Below are 21,788 nucleotides of genomic sequence, written 5' to 3'. Positions count from 1 at the left end.
GCGACGAGATTTTGACCGGCCCGCTGACTGGACATCAGTACATTTTGATATTACATTATTACACTATTAGTAGATTATGATAAATTCATTATGTGTTTTCTGGTCTCTATTGTTTGTAAAGTTTAAACTTTACTTTAAACGCGATTTATAATTTTCTTTCTTGCATTAGCGAATAAATAGGTGATTAAGATATTGAATACTATTCATGTAATAATCCGGCCCACCGAGTACTTCATTTTCCACATCTGCCCCGCCGACTAGTGAAGTTGCCCACCCCTGCATTATAAGTTATTCATTACATTCATAGATGCTCAAAATATCATCCGTGCACTTCAGAGCAGTCGGTTAACCCAAAAGTCCAAGCTCGTTTAGCGTTTTAAAACCTAACTTGAGGGATATCGTTTCAAGCTCGTTTTCAAATCATCATTTGTAAAAAAAATATTTAGCTGTGTAACAAATTTCTGCTTTTTATAACGACAACCCTGTAGATTACAAATGTGATATCAACCCACTTGTCTGCTTTTTTCCTTCGTTTTGGTCTTCTTTCCATTCCCAGACAATCAGCGCCGCCGGGACCGGCTACTTTCACAGCTTCCAGACCTTTGGATGACTTCTTGTACCAGACTTCTACCTTTTCATCTTTCCGAAGACTTCGAAAGCCAGGCATCTTTATTACATCCTGAAAAAGTGAAAACATAGACTTTTCGAAATATCCCACGCGGAAAAATAAAAATTAATATATTAAAATAATAAAATTCAAGGGGAAAATTATTGCGCTCTGAGCGATGCTTTAAACAATGCGCACTATGAACAATATGCTATTCTAACCAGGTGTTTTCTATGAGTTTCCTCGGGCCCACAAGTGAGTTTTAAGGATTTTTGAGTAGGGCATTGAGTTTCCATTCTGGTACAATAGGACGAAGAAAGGACGCTGAAAATGATCACGAGAGAATAAAGATAGTATACTACTGGTCTATACGACGGCTGATATGTGAAATGCTACCATTTTTGGTATTTCTAAAGTATGTGAACCAAGATGGCGGACATTGGAACGTAGTATGTGTACCAGGCGTAACGTACGACATTGGAACGTAGTATGACTACCACTTGGCTAGTCCCCGAACTTGTAATAGAACTGAAATAAAGAAAATTTGAATAAAATTTTGGCCTAATCCTATCCTGGTACACATACTACGTTCCGGTGTCCGCCATCTTGGTTCACACACTACGGGAGTACCCAATTTTTTAACAAAATACTGAGTAACAGACAAACGCTTGAACTGCTATGCCGTGGGAAACCTGTTTAAACTCGTATACCGTATAAAATGACCGATGGTCACTCGAGGTCGAGAACTCTCGAATCTCCCACGAATAATATTAACTCTTTGACGACATAAGAACTTTGCAGAATTTGATGTGAAAATTCCCACGCGGAAAACTGTTGTAAATAGGGTCGCATTGAACTAAATCCGTGTCTTCGAGGTCGGGAATAGGAAAATAAATTCAACTTATATCATAGAAAATTTTCGCATCAATGTTGATGTCCTAAAATCAAACCGGATGTCAATATCCCAGTAAAAAGCCTAAACGGCGAAGGTTATCCAAATGGCCGACCGGGCCATATATCAACCAGAGTGCCAACGTGCTATCTATATGGTAGCACAATAGATTCTCTAGGAAGGGAACATACAAAGGTAAAGGGTGGTCGCTGGAGAAGCAGAAACCCCCCCTATTCATAGGCTTTCGTCCCTTTAAACAACTTGATGTAAAGTAGGCGAACAAAATTAGTTACTTCCATATTGGTACAAATACTTCTGGCGTGCCGACTTTTGTTTATATGCGTAAAGTAGTTTATATTTTAAAAAAATTCAGTTTTAGTGAGCGAAACTGACTAGTTGGCTTTATTAGGGGGCAAGAAAGGGTTAATATTATACAAAGTACACTTAATGTTAAGCTTTTCCGTTCTTTTGTCAGCTGACCTACATATCCATTGTTACGTGATATAATTTCCCGCCAAAAATATTTTGAAATCTTGATGTTTGATATTACCACGTGGTCTGATTACTTGGCTTAAGAAATGACCAGAGTCAATAAACGCTCACAAAAAAATCTAGTTTAACAGCAATCGATATTAGGAATGGTCGATTGTATATTCAAAATCAATAAAACACAAGCCGTCTCATATTTACAGAAAAAAGAGCACATAGTGTTACCGGGGTTGGATACCAAAGCTAGTTATCGAGCAGCGACACTCAGGTTTGGGTACTCCCGTCGTGTGTGTACCAGGTCAGGCCATAATTTTATTCCGATATACCTTATTTTAGTTTTATTACGAGTTCGTGAACTGTTTGTGTTAGTCAAGTGAATATATCCCCTGCCCATAGGTTTCAGTCCTTTTACACAACTTGATTTAAAATAGGCGAACAAAATCATTTACCTCCATATTGGTAAACACACTTCCGGAGCGCTCAAGCTTCTATTTAACCATTTGCAATTTAAAACTTTAGTAATTTCAGTTTTCACGGTTCTATGATAATTAGTGAGTATGGCTTTTTTATTCGATTTTCGTATGAAGAAATCATTATTCTGCGTTACTCCCAAAGATGTAGAGACGGGAAACTTCAAAATCGAATCTGACTCTCGAATCCCGGTTGACATCAATCATACACCAATAAAACTACGGGACCTCCAGAAGTATGCGCACCAAGATGGCGCACAATCTGTACTCAGATTGTGTACCACAGGGGTGGCCAACCTGCTTTCGGCCGCGATCGACTAAAATCTTCAAAATAGCTCGCGATCGACTGATCGGTAATGAGGTCATACACAAAAACGAATGAGTGCTGAATATGCAGATAACTGCAAAAATGTATACGAAAAATTACATCGCTGCCAATAAATTCGGCTGTGTGGGCGCATTTTTAATGAAATCGCCACACAAAAACTGGGTCTGGAGTGGCAATTTTTTAGGGTACCGGTATGATATTAAATTCACTCAACATCAGACGCGATCGACTTCTCGAGACGTGGCGATCGACCGGTCGATCGCGATCGACGTGTTGGCCACCCCTGGTGTACCAGGTTAGGGTTCAGGTTATGCGACTTCTTGTTGCGCATACTTTAGGAGTACCACTTCTTAAACATGTTTTAAATCCTATATCTTTTATGCACTAGCAGAAGAGAGGATAAAAGATGCTGCAATGTCTTGACCTGGGTGATCATACATTTGAACCCATATATTTGCACCCGTATATCCGCGGGTTCAATCTATATTAGGGTGCTAAAATCTATGGGTTAGGGTTAATATGGTTTTAAATATCCGTAAAAATTTTCCATAGGTGCAACAGTATGCAGGTGCAATTGTCGTGGGTTCAAATTACGGGTTCAAATGTAATGGAACCCTAACCTAACTTGTCGTCCCAGTCTATGATAAACAGAATTAGTAAGACGCTACCTACTTTTCCTAAACAAATTTATATTTTATGTTAAATCGGAAGGCCTTCTTTTAGGACCTAGTTTTATTTAACGCGTATATTTTGTCTATTCAGTTGTCGGAGACAATATCACGACAGCAAGATGAAATTATCCTCCTAAACATTCCATTTTGAATTGAACTTTTCAACCTTAAGGAGAGGGAGACTGGAGACAGAACGGGAAGTCTGGTGACCCCAGTCATCTATAAAAATATCTACGATTTTTGACAGATCGGAATTTTTATTATGAGAATTTAACTTCCGAAGCAGCTGTGTGCTATAAAACTGTCAAACACCAGAAATGGTTCAAATTTTGTGAAAAGGAGTATCTGCTCAAGGCAACCAAATTATGAAGTAATGGCTCCGATATTTGATACTAGTCACAGTCAAGTTTATTTTTTTCATCAAGTACAAAAGTAGCATGCGAAATTGAAAAAAAAATAACACACAATCTACTGGGGAAACCGTGCTTGGGAACAAACGCTTATTATATCAAACAGCGACACCCAAAGTTTGGCGCTCTAGAAGTGTGAGTACCAATATCGAGGTGACTAATTTTGTTCGCCTACTTTATGTCAAGTTGTGTAAAGGGACGGAAGCCTATGGGCAGGGGTATATTCACTTTGGTAACACAGACAGTCCCCGAACTCGTAGTAGAACTAAAATAAAGAATAGGAATAAAATTATGGTCTAACCGTAACCTGGTACACGAAGTACGGGATTACGCAAAGTTCAAATATTTAAAAATTAGTGAGGTCAAATGTATTTTTATTATTAATGAGTGCGGCTTTGGCAGTTAACTGACCATATTAGCAATGGGCTATGCTCAGAGCAATTCAAACGTACGGATAAAACGTTTTTCTTTTTAAATAAAACTTTTTACTCTAGGTAGCCGATCTGTTGTAAGAATGTAATATTTGGAGACACCGGAATATAACCGGTTCTGTAAACTAATCCGAATTTGCTTAGTCGGGATTGAATTAAAAAATTAAAATAATGAAATTAAACTATTTGACACGGATAATTTATAATGTATCGTGTGATAATGTATCTCGAATAATAATTTTTTCTCACCTGATAAACAAATATATCCGGTCGGGGTTTCCCCTCTTCTCCCTCCTCATCTCCGGAAAGTGTCGACGAATCATCAACCGACACGAATCCGAATCCTTTGGCATCGTTGAACCATTTGCATGTTCCTGCAAAAGATAATTCATAAGTGAATACGCGGTGACCTAGTGCAGTGCTCCACAACCTGTGTGTGGGTCGCAACCCGAAACTGAGTCATAGGAAAATCTTCTTGGGTCGCTAATTTATAAAATAAAAAAAATTGAAAATTGCAGATTTCATTTTTCAGTAAGTTCAAGTGTTTTGCTAAAAGCAACGCCACGATTTCAATAACTAACTGGTGGCAAACAAGCGCAACTTTCTCACTTTGAAGTGATTTCTGAGAAAATAGATGTTTTATATTAGTATTTTAATTTTGCGGCCATTAAGACACAAGTTTTCTCATAGTATTTAAGAATGATCTTGGGTCGCAAGACATGCAAAAAAAATCATTTTTTTTTAAATTTGGGTCGATTGAAAAAAGGCTTGGAAACATTGACTTAGGGGGTCGGCAACCTTTTGTCGCTCGCGAGTCAAAATTAAAGGTTGCAGGTCATTGGCGGGCCGCACTCATTTTTAGAAAGTTAAAAATCGAATGGATGATAGATGAATCACATTTTATCACACAGATCTGAAGTTAAATTTTAAGCAGCGCGCGAAGACTGACCATTTGAATATTTTTTGCGCCATTAAATCATTTGCACTTAGCATCAACTGTTCAGCGTTTTGTTGTCATTTGTCTAAATTATAATTAAATTATAGACTCATTAAACGAGTTATTGTGAAATATATACTTGTTACGTTATAATATATTTCAGTCTACACGTAAATTCTTTTGCGTAAAGAATATAATCGACAAAACAGCTATAATTTGTTACTATAATTCAGTGAAGCGTCGCGGGCCGGATTGTATTGCATATCTCTGGAGGTCCCTATTTTTTGTAGCTTAATTTAAACGTTTAGACCATCAACGCTACCCAAAATTTAAGGCTAAAAATGTTCATCAATTTTACGAAAATTGAATAATAATTAAATTTCTCACCGAATATTTTTGTCATTCCTTCCACATCAAGATCTGGTTCTGTCGTTTTTTTATCCGTCTCAGACGATGAGCTATCGCCCGTCTCTCCTCCACCTGAGAATAAAGCAGACAGAATAATTTTCTGAAAAATGTTCATTGATGCATAGTGACAGATAACGTTGGCGGAGCTGACCTTCCTGAAAACGAGCAGCCGTGTCGTCCCCTATCGCTACTTTGGAGGCAATTTTGGAATTGAGTTTTGGTATAACGTCATTTTGTATCAATGACGTTATACCTTATGATGTCATTGTTGTATTATGACGTCACATATTTTATATTTTTACTTTCTAATTCTTTCTATAATTTACAATTGGCAATAAAATTTGTAAAAATACATGATACAACTAATAACATAAAGCTGAAAATGTTCCAGAAGTACTGTTAGAAAGTGAAATACTCTTTTCAATAGTCGCGATGCGTATAAGAAAAATGGCATGCTGAGTTTTCAAACATTTCAAATCCACGTTGCATGTACTTGGACAAATCGCGACGCATTGAAAAGATCATTTCACTTTATAACGGTGATTTTTAAACTTTTTAAGCCGCGCCCCCGTATTAGAATTTGTCTAGTCTCGCGCCCACCTCAAAAATAACTAGATAACAATATGCTTCAAACAAGAGAGCTATGCTCAAATATACGGACACGTAGCGCCACCCAATGGCAATAATTTTGATGACGTCATGGCGAAAAAAAAAGTAATAGCCTTCTGGAGAAAAATTTTAACCACTGAAAACTTCAAAATTTCAAAGCAATTGGTCCAGTATTCGAAGAGATGGAGATGGAGACAAATAACAATAACAACAAAATTTTGAAACGATCGTTATGTCCACTTCGTGTCCAATAACAGATAGTATGGTTGAAGTATGTTTTATTAAAAAAAAAGTGGAAATACGTGAATAAAACGTAAATATCCAAAATAAATAAATGTAAATATACAGAATAAGGCGGGCAAGTTCAAGTCTAACCTACATTCTGTAATTAGCTTTACGCCCCCTCGAAAAATTGACTACGCCCTCTTTTAGGGCGCCACAGCGTTTGAGAATCACTGCTTAATAATGTCAAACTACATCGAGAAAAATTTTAAAGAAATGCGATACATGAGATTGTCTTTGTATACAAAAACGATCATAACTTTTCTGGATATCCGATATCCCGAGCCGTACTTTAATTTGAACTTATTTTGTGCCAAGTTTTAAATGCGGGAAAATAATAGATAATTTTACGGAAACAGACTCAAATTCTGCGACACACTGAAATTATTTTACCGCTCGCAGTTTGGGAACCAATGGGCTAAAATAAGCAAAGGCATTTGCGTGAAATGAATCGAAGCAAGACGGGCGCGTCGACGATTTTATCGCTAGAGAATTCCTCCATATTGTATTCCAAAATTGAGTCTCGTTTCGTGTAGCCTACCCGGAGATCGCCGCCATCAAAATGGCAGAAATTTGAGCATCGGCGCTTTAATAACCTCAACCATTTTAATTATTGATGACATTATTGTGTGACGTCACAATATCGATCGAAGATGACTCGCATTTTTCGTTTCTGCGTTTTTATTCGATGTTATGAGACGGACTTTGGACCTAAAATAATGCCCGACTTGCGAAATATCTCAGCGGACTTTGCTCATATTTTTTGCTGCAATGGTTGCTAGAATAGGTGGCGCTATAACATTATTTGGGTACAATGTTCCCTCTTGTAGGATAAACTAGAAATTAGAGTTTTTTCTTAAAATACCTTTTTGCAACTTCGCTCTGAACTTGGCACTGTGCAAGTAGCCCTGTTACGTAAGTATCTAAGATTTCTAGAAAGACCGAAATATTTTTGAATCACAATTACCTACTCAATTTAATACACTCTGACTTAGTTATAGTACTGATAAATGCTACTATTTCTAAAAAAAATCCTGATTTTCCGGATTCGGTATTCCCTACTATATTCAATATACTCTAGATACGGTGGCAACACTTATACCCAGGGATTCCATACCTTCCTTATTTCTAAAATTTGTCCTTATTTTTGGCTTGCGTGTCCTTATTTTGTCCTATTGGGATTTCATAAAGGAAGCTTTGTGTTGTTTGTTTTATCGCCAAAGCTTTATTGTGGCATCATAAAAGCAACACAATCTTATTTGGAACACAAAGAGCGAGGCACAGATAGGCATGAATCATTGTAAGTGTGGCGATCCTTAGGTTTTGTCGTGGTGGTTATTTTAGCTTAATTTAAAAAAAAGCAAACGTAAGAACGTTTTTCGTGATGAGTACGGGAAAGAATTCAAAGTTAAACGAAGCTTGCAGGGTGAGTGCTTCGCACACTGTGACGTCTGTAATTGTGACATTAACCTGGAAGCCATAGGAAAGCCAGCTATTTCTGTCTACAATGCAGAAATTTTTTCAGTCGTCCTTATTTTGGTTTCCAGATCGATGGAATCCCTGCTTATACCTTATAGGCCGCTATTGTGAAAGCACCGGCAAATTTTCGATTTGGTATCCCACGCTGTTTATTACTCCCTAGATATGGTGGCACCACTTTTATCTAAGAAGCCAGATTTTCTAGAAAAATTGGAACCATTCCTGTTCAGCTTTGTCTACCCAATGCACCTGTCTGCCTTGAATTAAACTTGCTTTCTATCCTTCAAAACATTCAAAATCATTCAAAGAAATTATTTGTAATGATTATAATTTGGTTCCATTACATTTAAACCCGTGTACATTTGAACCCACGACAATTACACCTGCATACTATTGCACCTATGCATCTAAATTTTTTTTGTTTTACGGATATTTGAACCCATACTAACCCTAACTCATGGGTTTTAGCACCCGCACATAGATTGAACCCGCGTATATACGGGTGCAAATGTACATAGTTCAAATGTACGTGGGTTCAAATGTACGTGGGTTCAAATGTACGGTCACCTTATAATTTACCCATTTTATTACACTCTTGTTGAGGCGGCAGACAGGCAATTTCAACTCAAGCTGCGTACGACCCTATACGATCCCTTTATAATGCCCACTTCCACACTCAATCCATCTATGACTCAAAAACTCCGAAACTAGCTTTTTTATGGATAAAACACAAAATCAGAAAAACACGAATTTTGAGCAGATGGACAACGCATCACGAGCGTTCACAGGTCAATGTTCTTCTACATTTACTGTAATCATTCTGATCAGAAAAGTTTGTTACGGGTCAGTTAATTAGGTGACCTTTATCTCGGAAGACAGGTGTCGTACCCGGAAGTGTTTTTAGCGGGAAATTTTGCACAGTTGATATGGCTTTTTGATGGGCGTTACGACACACTCACGACCAGTATAGGGCGGACACCCAAACGTAAGGAGTCATTGTAGAAGAGCGAGTATATGCAAAAAACGTGTGCGCGGGCCAGGGTGATTTGCATGTTGAGCGCATTATTTTGTCGATACTCCCACTCGGTGCAAAATAAATATTGACCAGTGATATGAGAGGTGAGGGAAGTCGGACATTCTTCCTAATTGTTCACACCCCTAATTTTGAGACGTGGGGGGAGGGGTACATATTTCCCACAATTTCCACCCATCTCTAATATTTTCAAAATTTATTATAATAACTTTAACTCACTATTGAGCTTTCATATTTGCAGCTATGTCTTGTTTCGTTAGACTATGATCTAACGCCGGGGTGGGCAACTTTTCTAGTCGGCGGGCCAGATGTGGGAAAATGAAGTCCTTTGTGGACCGGATTATTATAAAAAATACTTTGGTATCCAATCTTTGTTAATTGCTCGACGCTCTCTGCGTGGAGCGATCAGCAACTCTCATGAATGATGCGTTGGATCACATCCCAGAGTATGGTTGGATACAGTCAGCGGGCCGGTCAAAATCTCGTCGCGGCCGGACCCGGCCCGCGGGCCGTATGTTGCCCACCCCTGGTTTTTAACGAAAGCTTACAAATATACTTGCTATTTCGTGAAAAGAAATTATGCTATTCTTATTTAGATTTATATAAGTTACAATTAGTTTTATCACCAATGGTAAAATATCTACCACTCCCAAAGAGCGGCAGCTGCTTGAAGTCTCAATTCAGCAAATTGAAAACAATGTCATATTGTCGTTGGTTGTTGAGTCATTCTTAATCTTACCCGCCGCCGTCCATCAATTTTAAACATGACGTGTCCTTAAGCTCCCCAATTTTAAGCATTTTAAGCATGAAACCACACTTTCATTTGGAATAGCGCTTTTAGGGTTCAGACTCGCTTTTTTTATTCAATTCACCTATGAACGGTGATTGGTCAAACATGGTCACGTGGCCGGTTTAAAATTGCCGCCTTGGGTTTAAGAACCGTAGTGAGTAATTGTCAAGTAGTCATACCCTAAATATGTGAATAAATTAGCCCCACTAGGCGAATCGCAATTACGAGGCGTTTGTCTTGTGTTCTGAGTCACACGGGAGATTTTAAATAACATCCAAAACATCTGGAGCGTGTTATGATGTGACAAAGATCCATAAAGAGCGCGGGAATTCGAATTATGACTCATGATAAAAATATTTCTGCAATCTGTCATGCACAAAATGATGTATTGTTAAAATAATGATAAATTCGCGGTAACGCTTCATTCCGTGCATTGCAGATTGTGAAAATATTTTTAGGATGAATCATTTAACGCCCCCGCGATGTCATGCGATCCCGCTATTTAGTTTTCAACAAATTTAACTGCTGCAACCCATCTGCCAGCGTATTGCTAGCTTGAGATATAACTCTTGAACATCGTGCTCGTCGCAACTGATTTACATCAATGTCAAGTTTTCACCCCTTTGACTCCAAGTTCTGTGCAAACAGTCACTGTAGGATGAAGCTAAGATATGATGCCCGGCCCGAAATTCGGGCCTGAAATGTCATTCATTACGTTCGGGTGGGGTTTCTCTATCGCTGACTTTTTTTAAAAAAAATATGTGTTTATAAACAATATTTACTAAACTGTGTGTGGGTACTCATCAACACGACACATACTGTACTAAACTCTTGCAATGACAATTCAAAGAACTCCTAAATAAAATTTCGGGTTTGTTTTGGGCTCGGGCCTGCAAATCCAGTCAATTAGTCGTGTTCGGGCTAGGTCTAGTTTAATACCCGCGGGCCTGGGTCGTGCCGGGCGGTAATTTGGGGCCCGATTTTACCTCTCCTGTAGGAACAACTATATCGGAAAGTCCGAAAATAATCAGATTCGGTATTGGCTATACACAATTTATTATACCCCGGGAAAGCGTAAACCCGCTTCTATTTCCTTGACCCCTGACCCTGGGCTGGGTCGCACCAAAGATATCTACACTACGGTGCTTCGTATTGGTAGAGAATCGCGCTGAGTGCTTGCATATTACGACAACGAATTGTATAAATATACGTATTTATTAAAGGTTATATAAACAACTCTCAGTAAATCGATAGTTACTCGCAACTTCTATGAGTATAATCTTTCCACTTTTGGTTGAAGGATCGGGACCTTGGTTTGAGCAAACTTGCAACTCCTCTATCGGTACTATTTCCCATTTTTAGTTTAAGTATAGAGACATTTTTTGAGCAAATTTGCATACAACAATAAAATGAGTGTTTTGCATCATGCAATGGTCAGACAACTCGTAAAAACATTTCTGAAACGTTAACTGAAATTTGATATTTTAATTTTATCCGCGTGGACTTGTAAATTATGAATAACGTGGGAAAATCGCGATTTTTTCTTTTTGCTGACTGAACGATACAAATTGCTCAGATCAGACCCATTAAAACATCAATTAGGGTTTGATATTATTCCAAAGCGTTTCTCTAATTTGTCCCTCTCTCGTGTAATTACTGATTATTGGGCACGAAGCCTATGAATCGTTATGTTGTACTTGTTGGGGTTATTGTGAAAGTGCTTGAAGAGGAAATAGTCGCGGAATAGCTATTTATTTTTTCCCAATTTTTTCTAATCTCACCGAATATTTTCATCAATAATTTTACAATTTTATTTTATTCACAGGAACACGTTTATATAGCCTATGGTCAACACGTCAATCGCTATCGACCGGTCCATCGCCGCATCTTAGGTGGTCGATCGCGCTCGGTGTTGAGTGAATATAACATCATGGCTCAAGAAATTTGCCTCCAACGAATATTCAAATTTAGTACGCGTATATTTTTTTGCTGGTTTTATTGACAATCAGTCGATCGAAAAATATTACGAAAATTTTAGTCGATCTCAGTCGAACACAGCTTGGCCATCCCTGTATACGAACACTGTGTTGATATTCGTATATTTGAGTATTGCTTTCTCGTTTTACAAGCAAAGAAGCCTTCTAAAGATTATATCCGCATAGGATCACTCTCATGCAAATAGAAATTTTTGGACGCGAAGTGGGCCTGTGGATTGTTTTATTAGAGTTGTTTTTATTGAGGTTGATTTTGTTGTAAAAATATCTCACTTTTCTTTCTGACTATTGGATCAATCAATTTCAAATTTCCAATCGCTAATAACAATCAATATATTTATCAATAAGTTTTCTGATTTATTCACGGCAACACTGTTTTGACATTTGTTCCTGGCTTTCATATATTAAGCATCGCTCTCTTGTTCTACAAAGAAACGAGCCGGATTAAAGATTATATCCGCATAGAATCACTCTCATGCAATTAGTAATAAGTAATTATTGGACACAAAATGGACTCAAGGATCGTTATATTGTTGGTGTTCTTGTTAGAGTTTTCGATATGAAAAATCGCTTATTTTCATAATGTAATTCGATTATTCTATTCCAAATTTTCGGTGCTCAAATATGGATGAAGTCGCTAGGAGGCTGTTTTTATATTTTTTCTTATACGTGACTCGATATTTCCCTACTAATTTTGCACCTAGTGGCTTATGTATCAGTATGTTGTTGCTATTCTTGTTATAGTTCCTATTGTTGTGAAAAAAGCGCTTTATTCGGCAAGTGATACAGCTATTCTATTTTAAAATTGCAGTTTTCAAATACGGATGAAGTCCCTATAAGCCTATCTTTTGATATTTTTTTTCTATGTGACTCGAAATTTCCCCCTAAATTGTACGCGAAGTTGGCCCATGGGTCGTTATGTTGTTGCTGGTATTGTTAAAATTGTAGTTGAAAATCGTTTTTTTTTTCAGAAAGTAATACAGCTATTTTATTTCAATTCATTCACATTATTTCATGCATGCAAGCTCTCTTGTTTGAAAAGCAACGAATTCTGCTAGAGATTATAGGTGCGTTCGCATGAAGGATTGCTCTATTTGTGATAGGATTTTCCGCCGCGTGTTGTTTACTCTTTTGTTTTTGTGATTTGATTTGATTATTGCCTTGTTGGATGATGATTACTGCTGAACCTCAAGGCAAGAAGGCATCGCATGTTACGTTAGGGCTGTTACAAGCAGAGTCGTATTTGTGTTTTGTGTGAGAAGGTTCTGTTCGAGTTATCATTGTCTACTTTAAGTTGTACTTTTGATATTTGATGTAGATTGAAGCCGAAGTCGAACCTCAGGAACTTCTAATTTTAGCGTAGTGGATGTTTTCTTAAATATAGAAAGAAAAACTGCGACATATTAACTGAGCAAAGACCACCATCTTATATTTGCTGTTCTTGTAAACAGACCACTTGAGAACAGTCTCGCATGAGAAACTGCTGCTTCCGGCCTAGAACAAGATTGACACATTTAAAATGGCGGTACCAGCTTTTAAATACCTGATTTGCCCTTGTTTTGCTGAGCGGAATGATACTTTTGCGCGAGAGGTGATTTTGCGCAAAAATGTACTTTTGCGAGGAACTGGACTTTTGCGCGAAAGAGAACTTTTGCACGAAAATGTGTATTTGTGCGAAAAGGTATTTTTGCGCGAAAAGAGATTTGAAGCATTGTGCTGGTAAGTTGGGGTTTGATGAATTCCATACTAGATAATATTCAAAAAATAAATAGGACTGGTCTGTGTTATTCGTCCTGTATTAAATCAGGTGAAATAACTTTAATATGCTTCTTACAACTAATGGTGGACATAAAGAGGTGTATTGTATAAAGTAAAAAAAACTTGGTACTCCCATAGTGTAACAGGTTAGGGTTAGGCCATAATATTAGTTCTATTACGTGTTCGGGGACTGTCTGTGTTAGCCAAGTGAATATACCCCCTATCCATAGGTTTCAGTCCCTTTACACAACTTGAAGTAAAGTAGGCGAACAAAATTAGTTATCTTCATATAGGTACACACACTTCTGGAGTGCTTCTTAAATTAACACCAATTAATTTGAGAACTGACTTCATGAAAAAATTGAAATTGTACCAGGACTGTAAACACGCTGTATTACTCGCCGGTGTAGGATCGTTGACCTGTTTCGCTGATTCATTGCTTTTACGAATGAAATTATGACCTATATCCGATAACGTATTATTTTTTGTTAGAACTGATTTATTAGGAGTTCGGAGAAGTAGGCCGTTACTACGAAAAGTCCCATTCATAAAAAAGGGTTTTCGGATCACGTGACCAATACAAAATGGCGGGAATGTCTTCATGAGTCATTACTCTACGATTTCAACTACTTTGATTGATGCCAATTCCATGAATTTTTGAAGTCATTTGACGCCATAACGGATGCACCGGTCAGTCGAGCCTAACGTTCATTCAATACGGTAATTGTACAGGGTGTTCATAAAGTCTTGTTACATTTCCAATTTTGTTATGAAGTCAGTTCTCATTATATCTTAACCAGGTTTATTATTTTTTAATCTGTAATGGTTTAAGTAATTTTACTTCATTTAATACATCTGTGAGGGAACGGTATCTAAAAATTCTCTGGGTTAAGAATAATTAAAATCGATTTCAAAAGAAAATCGTTAAATTTTCAAAGATTGGTTTGTTTTCTGGCCTCGCTCAGTGTAGATTTCTCAAGTCCGAGAAACACATGAAACGAGATAGCGACCGGAGACTGCCGACTTGTCGATCTTCCGCAAATAATTTTTTCATTTATTAATTATTAACTTGCTAATTGTACGCCATAATTTATCCAAAATCAATGGGCTTCTGGTCCGAGATATGATGAATGCACATGCAAATTTGGAGCAGATTCACCTCGCTTTCGTGAGATATCGCGTAACATACGAAAGTGTTTAACAGACAAACAAACAGACAAATACCTATATCAACATACTTGCCGATCAAGATCGATAAGTAACAAACAGACAAATACCTATCAACATACTTACCGATCAAGATCAATAAGTAATAAATGCTTGAACATAAAAAATGCGTACAAACCCCACCTTTTGTCAAATTTCGACGACCCATCGTTTTTCCATTCCCGACCATCTTCTACTATCCGTATAAGTTTACTTCGGAGGTGTGCAACCTGCGGCCCGCGGGACAATTAAGGACCTGACGGAACAATTATGCGACCCCCCAAGACGTGCCAATTTTAAATGGCGTGGGGCCCGCGAATGCAAAGCCTATATCCCTATGATGTTTAAATTCCCAAACAGCTGACTTGTGCGAGAGAACAAAGATGTCATAAGGTCAATTGGCAAAATATTTGTGCCTGCACCTACGCTTATACCGAAAAATCCTATGTTAAATAAAAATGTGGACGACGGTTTCACCCAGTTATTTGTATCTGACCCCTCCCTTGGTCATAAAATAGCTTCTCTATCTATATAGTAGTAAGAACCTCTACTAGACTTAAATCCACCAAAGAAAAATTTATTGAATACAGGGCGGCCAATAAAAACAGAACCCATTAATTTATAAACGAGAATATCGGTGAGAGACTGAAGACTTATGGATCGAAAGTTAGGGGATCCCCCAAAACAGCGCTCTTACCCCATAGTGACACCTTGTATCCCATCACTAATTAATTAATAACTCGCTAATTATACGATATAATTCATCCAAAATTAATAGGCTTCTGGTCCGACATATGATGAAAGCACATGCAAAATCTGGAGCAGATTCAATCTCGCTTTCGTGAGATATCGCGTACATCTAACAGACAGACAGACAGACAGACAAACAGACAATTACCTATCAACATACTTACCGATCTTAAGATCGATAAGTAATAATCTTTATTTCACTTTTGAGAAAATGAAGAAAATTTGTTTAACACCTAAATTTCTGTACGTGTACGATTGTACTCAAAAGTTTTATTAATCTGGACGCTTTGCACAAAAGTTACGTTCTTTCTAGAATATCTCCCAAATGATTTCGGTTATGCTTTTTTGCGTCATCCTAGGTTCATGCGAGTCTACAGAATCGATGACCTTTTTACCATTTACTCTGGTACTCCCGTCGTATGTGAACCAAGATGGCGGACACAGGAACGTAGTATGTGTATCGAGTTAGGGTTGGGACATCATTTTATTACAATTTCCCCTATTTTAGTTCTATTACGAGTTTGGGGACTAGCCTAGTGACTCCCGTGGTATTAGTACCTGAAATTATGGCCTAACCCTAACCTGGTACACATACTACGTTTCGGTGCCCGCCACCTTGGTTAACATACTACGTGAGTACCCTTTACTCTTTACAAACGTGTATGGCTATAGTCACGGATATGTTTGAATATAATAATGTTGAGTACAGCACCACAGTACAATACTGGGGCAGTTCGTCACATGACTCGCAATCTATCAACTGCCTAGCAAACAATTCTACAACAAAAATAATATGATTGACCTAAAATTTTCAATAATCCAGGACGCTCTCTATAGTACAGGATGGGCAACATACGGCCCGCGGGCCGGATCCGGCCCGCGACGAGATTTTGACTGACCCGCTGACTGTATCCAACCATTCTCTGTAATGTGGTTCCACGCATCATTCCTGGAAGTTGCCGATTGCTCTACCCTCACCGCACTGTCAGTGCGAGTTAGTGATATAAAAAATTGCCTTAGTCAGCTTAGTGAACAAGCAATTGCGTTAGCACACTTGCTAAACAAACAATATAAGGTCAAAGCAGAGAGCGTTGTAAACATTCCATTTAACAAAGATTGGATACCGAAGTATTTTTTGTAATATTCTGGCCCGCCGAGAACTTCATTTTCCCACATCTGGCCCGCCGACTAGAGAAGTTGCCCACCACTGCTCTAGAACGTGTCCCAATTAATCTTGACTGACGCTTATCTAACGAATGATACTTTAACAAAATTCACTAAACGTATTTTCAAAACGTTAAAACTCCGTATGTAAGCTCAGACAGCTCGCGAAAATCTACATCAACACTTCAACTTCAATATTTTGCGTCTGTGTGTGGGGTCTTCTTGGAAAATAATTTTGCAGCCGCTCAAGACAAGTCACCTTACAACCATACTTAAGAAGAAGCTGCCAGTTATGAATAGATCAAAATTTATCGAATATTTAGAATATTTTGAAATAGCCCCGTCAAATGGTGAAAACGAATATAAGTGTATTTGGCTTTGGGTAAAGTTTGCGTTCACGTGAAATTAGGTTAAAATTTACTCCGGATTTTGAAAAGTTTGCTCCAGTCACCACTGACTCATACAATACAAACTTGTTTTTCTTATTCCTACGACATCAATCACTTGTGGAGGCGCCAAATAGGAAATTTGTGGCATTGACTCATGCCACCGCACATTTCAAATTATATCGCGTAGCCAAGGATAAATTTAGAGGGTGTGGTAAGGGCGGGGTTTGCTGCACTGGAAATAACTATATGTTCCTATTTTTATTCCAAAATAATAAAGGAGCAAAGTTACGGGCAATCATTCAGAAGAAAAGGAGACCCATCTCTAACAAAGTTACGGGCACTCGCTCAGAAGTAAAATAGACTCATTTTTAAGAAAGTTACGGGCACTCACTCAGAGGTAAAGGATACTCATATTTAAACAAGCTTACAAGTCAACTCTGAATGACGCAAACAGAATTATTTTTGATTAAAGTACTACGCCCTCCACACACCCATTTAAAATATTATCAGAAACACATTGATAAAATAGGCCCACAACAACACTCAAGGGATGGAAGAATACCCTCTTTGTACTCGCTACTTATTCGTCGTCGAGTTTTGTTTACAAAATGACAATTACTACCAAGTCACGTGACCAAAAACGGTGAAACTTCCAGTCATCTCAATAGAGTATAAAATATCAGAATATTGAACCACTTTTTATTTTTTAGGGAATTAAGAGATTCAGTACGGTACTATTTCTATTTTGGTTGGGGGCTCGGGACCATGCTTTGGGCAAACTTGCAACCTTTCTATCGGTACTCTTTTCATTTTTATTTGGGCGTATGGAACCTTGCCTTGAGCAAACTTGCACCTCTTCTATCAGTACTCTGTTTTTGGTTGTGGGGTTCGGAACCTGGCTTTGAGCAAACTTTAGCATAAAAATAAGTAACTTCAAGTGAGATAAAGTGGCCCTCAAATGTATTTTTCCACGTTTAGTTGAGAAGTTTAGACCTTACTTTGGGAACACGTGTCTAAAAGGCTCGATACCGTACTCAAAGCAAACTAACACTAAAAACAGAAAATTGAGACCATGACAAGCATGGCCGAGTCGAATTTTTAAATCCCTCATCCACGACAACCAAGGAAACCGATTCAAATGTTTAAATTTATGATCGAATGACTCAATCACCTGTTGTCGACATCGCTTCCTCGATTCACAGTTTAGTCAGAGAATCATCTGACGATTTCATCGGCGTTCATTGATCAATAAGAGAGATCAAAAGGTCACAAATTTTGAACAACCATGCGTTTATGCACGTTCGATCAGATCAAAGTCCCGAACCCTCAACTAAAAGTGGAACAACACTGATAGAAAAATTGCAAGTTTGCTCAAAGCAAATGCTCAAACGATCAACTAAAAGTGGAAAGAGTACTGGTATCAGTTGCAAAAGTCACAAACGCCATATGTAAGCCATATATATATGTTTATACCTTCTCAAATAAATCTGCTCAAAGCAAGTTCTCTAGCCCTCAACTCGGGCTAGGCATTTCGAATCGAATAGCAAATTATTCGAATAGGCTCAGACGAAAATTTCGAATCGACGCCATCCATTGTTCAACATGTTTCGCATTGTGTTTGAACGCTCATGGAAAACCCGATACTACATATTGACGTATTCAATATTCGATTCAATTCTGAAATCATCAGTTATTCGAAAATGCTCTACTCTACCCTCAAATAAATGTGAAAAGAGTTCCATGCAACCACAGTTATGCTCAAGATTATATATATATTTTTTTTTTTATCCATATACAGTATAGTTGGTTCCCGTACATTTGAACCCACGTACATTTGAACCCACGACAATTGCACCTGCATACTATTGCACCTATGGAATTTTTTTTGTTTTACGGATATTTGAACCCATACTAACCCTAACCCACGGGTTTTAGCACCCGCATATAGATTGAACCCGCGGATATACACATGGGTTCAAATGTACGGTCACCAGTATAGTTTTTTTACCACAACAACACCAAGGAGAGCAGCAAAAAATGATTTTTAATAATCAAATAATAATAACTGTCACCCTACTTCTGGATCACTCTGTATTTTTCACCTCCTAATCACCATTTTGTTTTTATGAGTCAAGTCGTGGGTTTAAATTAACCACGGCTGGATTCTGCGGTTTCGTGATCGTCTCTGACAACGATGCGGTAATACCGCGAGTGACCACAAGCCCACATTAACCCATGATGTTATTTGTACCCGTATGGTACGAATGAGCGGTTTTGCGTGGTGTATGTAGACACCACAGTTAGGAATGTCAGAAAAGTTCAGAACAGCGAAATTGAATTCAAAATATTGAAGTTTAAATTAGTACCATCGTGCTTATCCAAATTTATAGGGTGTACAAATTTTAAATCGCAAAGGACATTTATTGAAACTATATATTGTTTTAGCCCTCACGGATGTATTAAATGAAGTAAAAATACTTGAACAATTACTGATTAAAAAACAACAAACCTAGTTAAGATATATTGAGAACTGACTTCATAACAAAATTAAAATTGTAAAGGGACTTTATGGACAACCTTGTATAATTTGGGATTCTTGTAAGCCAAAGTTTCTAAGTTTGTATTCAAAGTGCGTTAAAAATTAATCATTATCAATTTTCGTATTATTGTTCAGATTCTGATTCAAAATTCATATTTGGAATGAAAATCCTGTTTTTCGGAAATAAATTTTAATAAAACATTTTTTTAAGAAATGCATTCATTTTTGTTTACAACGGTTAAATATATGTAACAGATCGGTCAGTTGCACAAAACAGGAGGTTGGGGGTCGGAACCATTCTTTCGAAATGTAACAAAACAAACGTAGTTTGAAACGCTTTTTAGACCCTTAAAACTCTTGAAAGTCCCCCCCCCCCCATCCCCTATTTAAAAAAAAAATCTTGGATACACTCATGGCGCTAATACAAGCTCACATATCGCATTTATCAAATATGCATATGTTTACAAACTTTTACCTCGTCGTAAATGAGTGTTAACAAGGCAATTTTTTTTTTCAATACGTCGTGATTTGTGTCACAAAATGTAAAAACAGTCGCGGAGTGTAAAATATTACATCACTCATTGTGCGCATTGAGTTCTTTCCCACGCAAAGGCACCCACATGTGGCGCCTAGTGCGTGAACAACACAAAACAGTGTTGGTATTTTATCACTTTTACCCCACAAAGATAGCTTTATTTTTCACCTATTTTTGTAACCCGCCCATCAATCAAAATTTGCGGAATGGAACGGTGTGTAATGGGGATTTAAAAACCCTCAAAATAGGTTTACTATGAATCGAAATCAGACAATTAACTTGCACTTCAAAGACATGTTATTACGGTACCAGGTTAGGGTTAGGCCATAATTTTATTCCGATTTTCCTTATTTTAGTTTCTATTACGAGTTCGGGGACTGTATGTGTTAGCCAAGTGAATATACTCCCTGCCCATAGGTTTCCGCCCCTTTACACACTGTGATGTAAAGTAAGCGAACAAATTTAGTTACCTCCATATTGGTACACACACTTCTGTAGCGCCGCTTTTCCCGTCCGAAGAAGAAAAAAACATTCATAGCCTGACTACGAACATTATCGCTACTTTTAATACGTTTGTTGTACTTTTTCCAATTACGGAGGACATCGATATTTTTTAATTTAGTAACAAAAAACTTCTTGATGTATTGAAACAGTTTCATATAACAAATATGATAACCGATAGTTTGATACTATAGCGTTATTGCCGTGTTGTTTGTATTATGATCAAATCTTTTTTACACAACCCCCGCCACAAGGAAGGTTAGGACTAGGAATGCAGATGCACTGCGAATTCTAGTTGAATCAACAATATTTTCAATAGTGTAATTTAGTCTGTTATGTGCATGATAGCATGTATATTTCCCTTTTAAATTTAAATACCCCACTAGATACGCGGGGGCGGTTTTAACCACTCGATCGCCCACCACCCCCGTGTTACTTTTGCTTGTGATGTCACTATTAACCCATGAATTGATTCACTTATTAACTGAAGCATGGGTTCCCAACATTTTATTGCTCGTGTTTGTCATTGCAATAGTATTATAGTGTTATTTTGATTGATAGCATTGGTAGATTCTAAATCCCATTATGCCCAAACAATTCATGCTCAACAAAGTGAAAACACCTTGTGAAATAACCTTATCAAGCAATGAAACTGGGAAAAACGACTTTTCGTGTAAAGGTAAAAGTGAAATCAGTTTTGCGCCTAGCGTTGTCACTCTTCTCCCAACTTCTCTGTGCCCCCTGGGGGCCACGGGGCCCCGGTTGGAAAAGGAGCATACAGAACATGGTTACCTCTATGCTTTTGTAGGGTCTTGTTCAGAGCGAGACATCAAAAACACAAAAAGTCAAAAACTGAAAGAAAATATAAAAAGCGGGAATTTATGAACACCCGGTATATATTTGCAATGACGATACTCGCATACTCCTGTAGTATGTGTACCAGGTTAGGGTTAGGCCATAATTTTATTCCGAGTTTCCTTATTTAAGTTCAATTATACGAGTTCGGGGACTGTCTGTGTTAGCCATGTCAATATACCCCCTGCCCATAGGTTTCAGTCACTTTACACAACTTGATGTAAAGTAGGCAAACAAAATTAGTTACCTCCATATTGGTAC

The 21,788-nt window shown here is 37.8% G+C and overlaps 1 protein-coding gene across 1 annotated transcript in view; it reads right to left on the bottom strand.

The window, feature by feature from the left end:
- LOC120334792 (protein lin-28 homolog A-like) overlaps nucleotides 1-21,788 on the bottom strand; it is a 37,079-nt gene that overhangs the window by 4,807 nt on the left and 10,484 nt on the right. Inside the window, exons 2-4 of the mRNA XM_039402298.2 lie at nucleotides 5,623-5,715; nucleotides 4,548-4,672; nucleotides 513-679 (exon numbers count right to left, since the gene is read on the bottom strand). Coding sequence (XP_039258232.2) covers nucleotides 513-679; nucleotides 4,548-4,672; nucleotides 5,623-5,715 — 385 coding nt within the window. The remainder of the gene's footprint in view (nucleotides 1-512; nucleotides 680-4,547; nucleotides 4,673-5,622; nucleotides 5,716-21,788) is intronic.

This window comes from Styela clava, chromosome 1, assembly GCF_964204865.1.
Source record: "Styela clava chromosome 1, kaStyClav1.hap1.2, whole genome shotgun sequence".
In the NCBI taxonomy this organism is placed as follows: domain Eukaryota; kingdom Metazoa; phylum Chordata; class Ascidiacea; order Stolidobranchia; family Styelidae; genus Styela; species Styela clava.
This window is presented reverse-complemented; position numbering and strand designations above follow the sequence as displayed.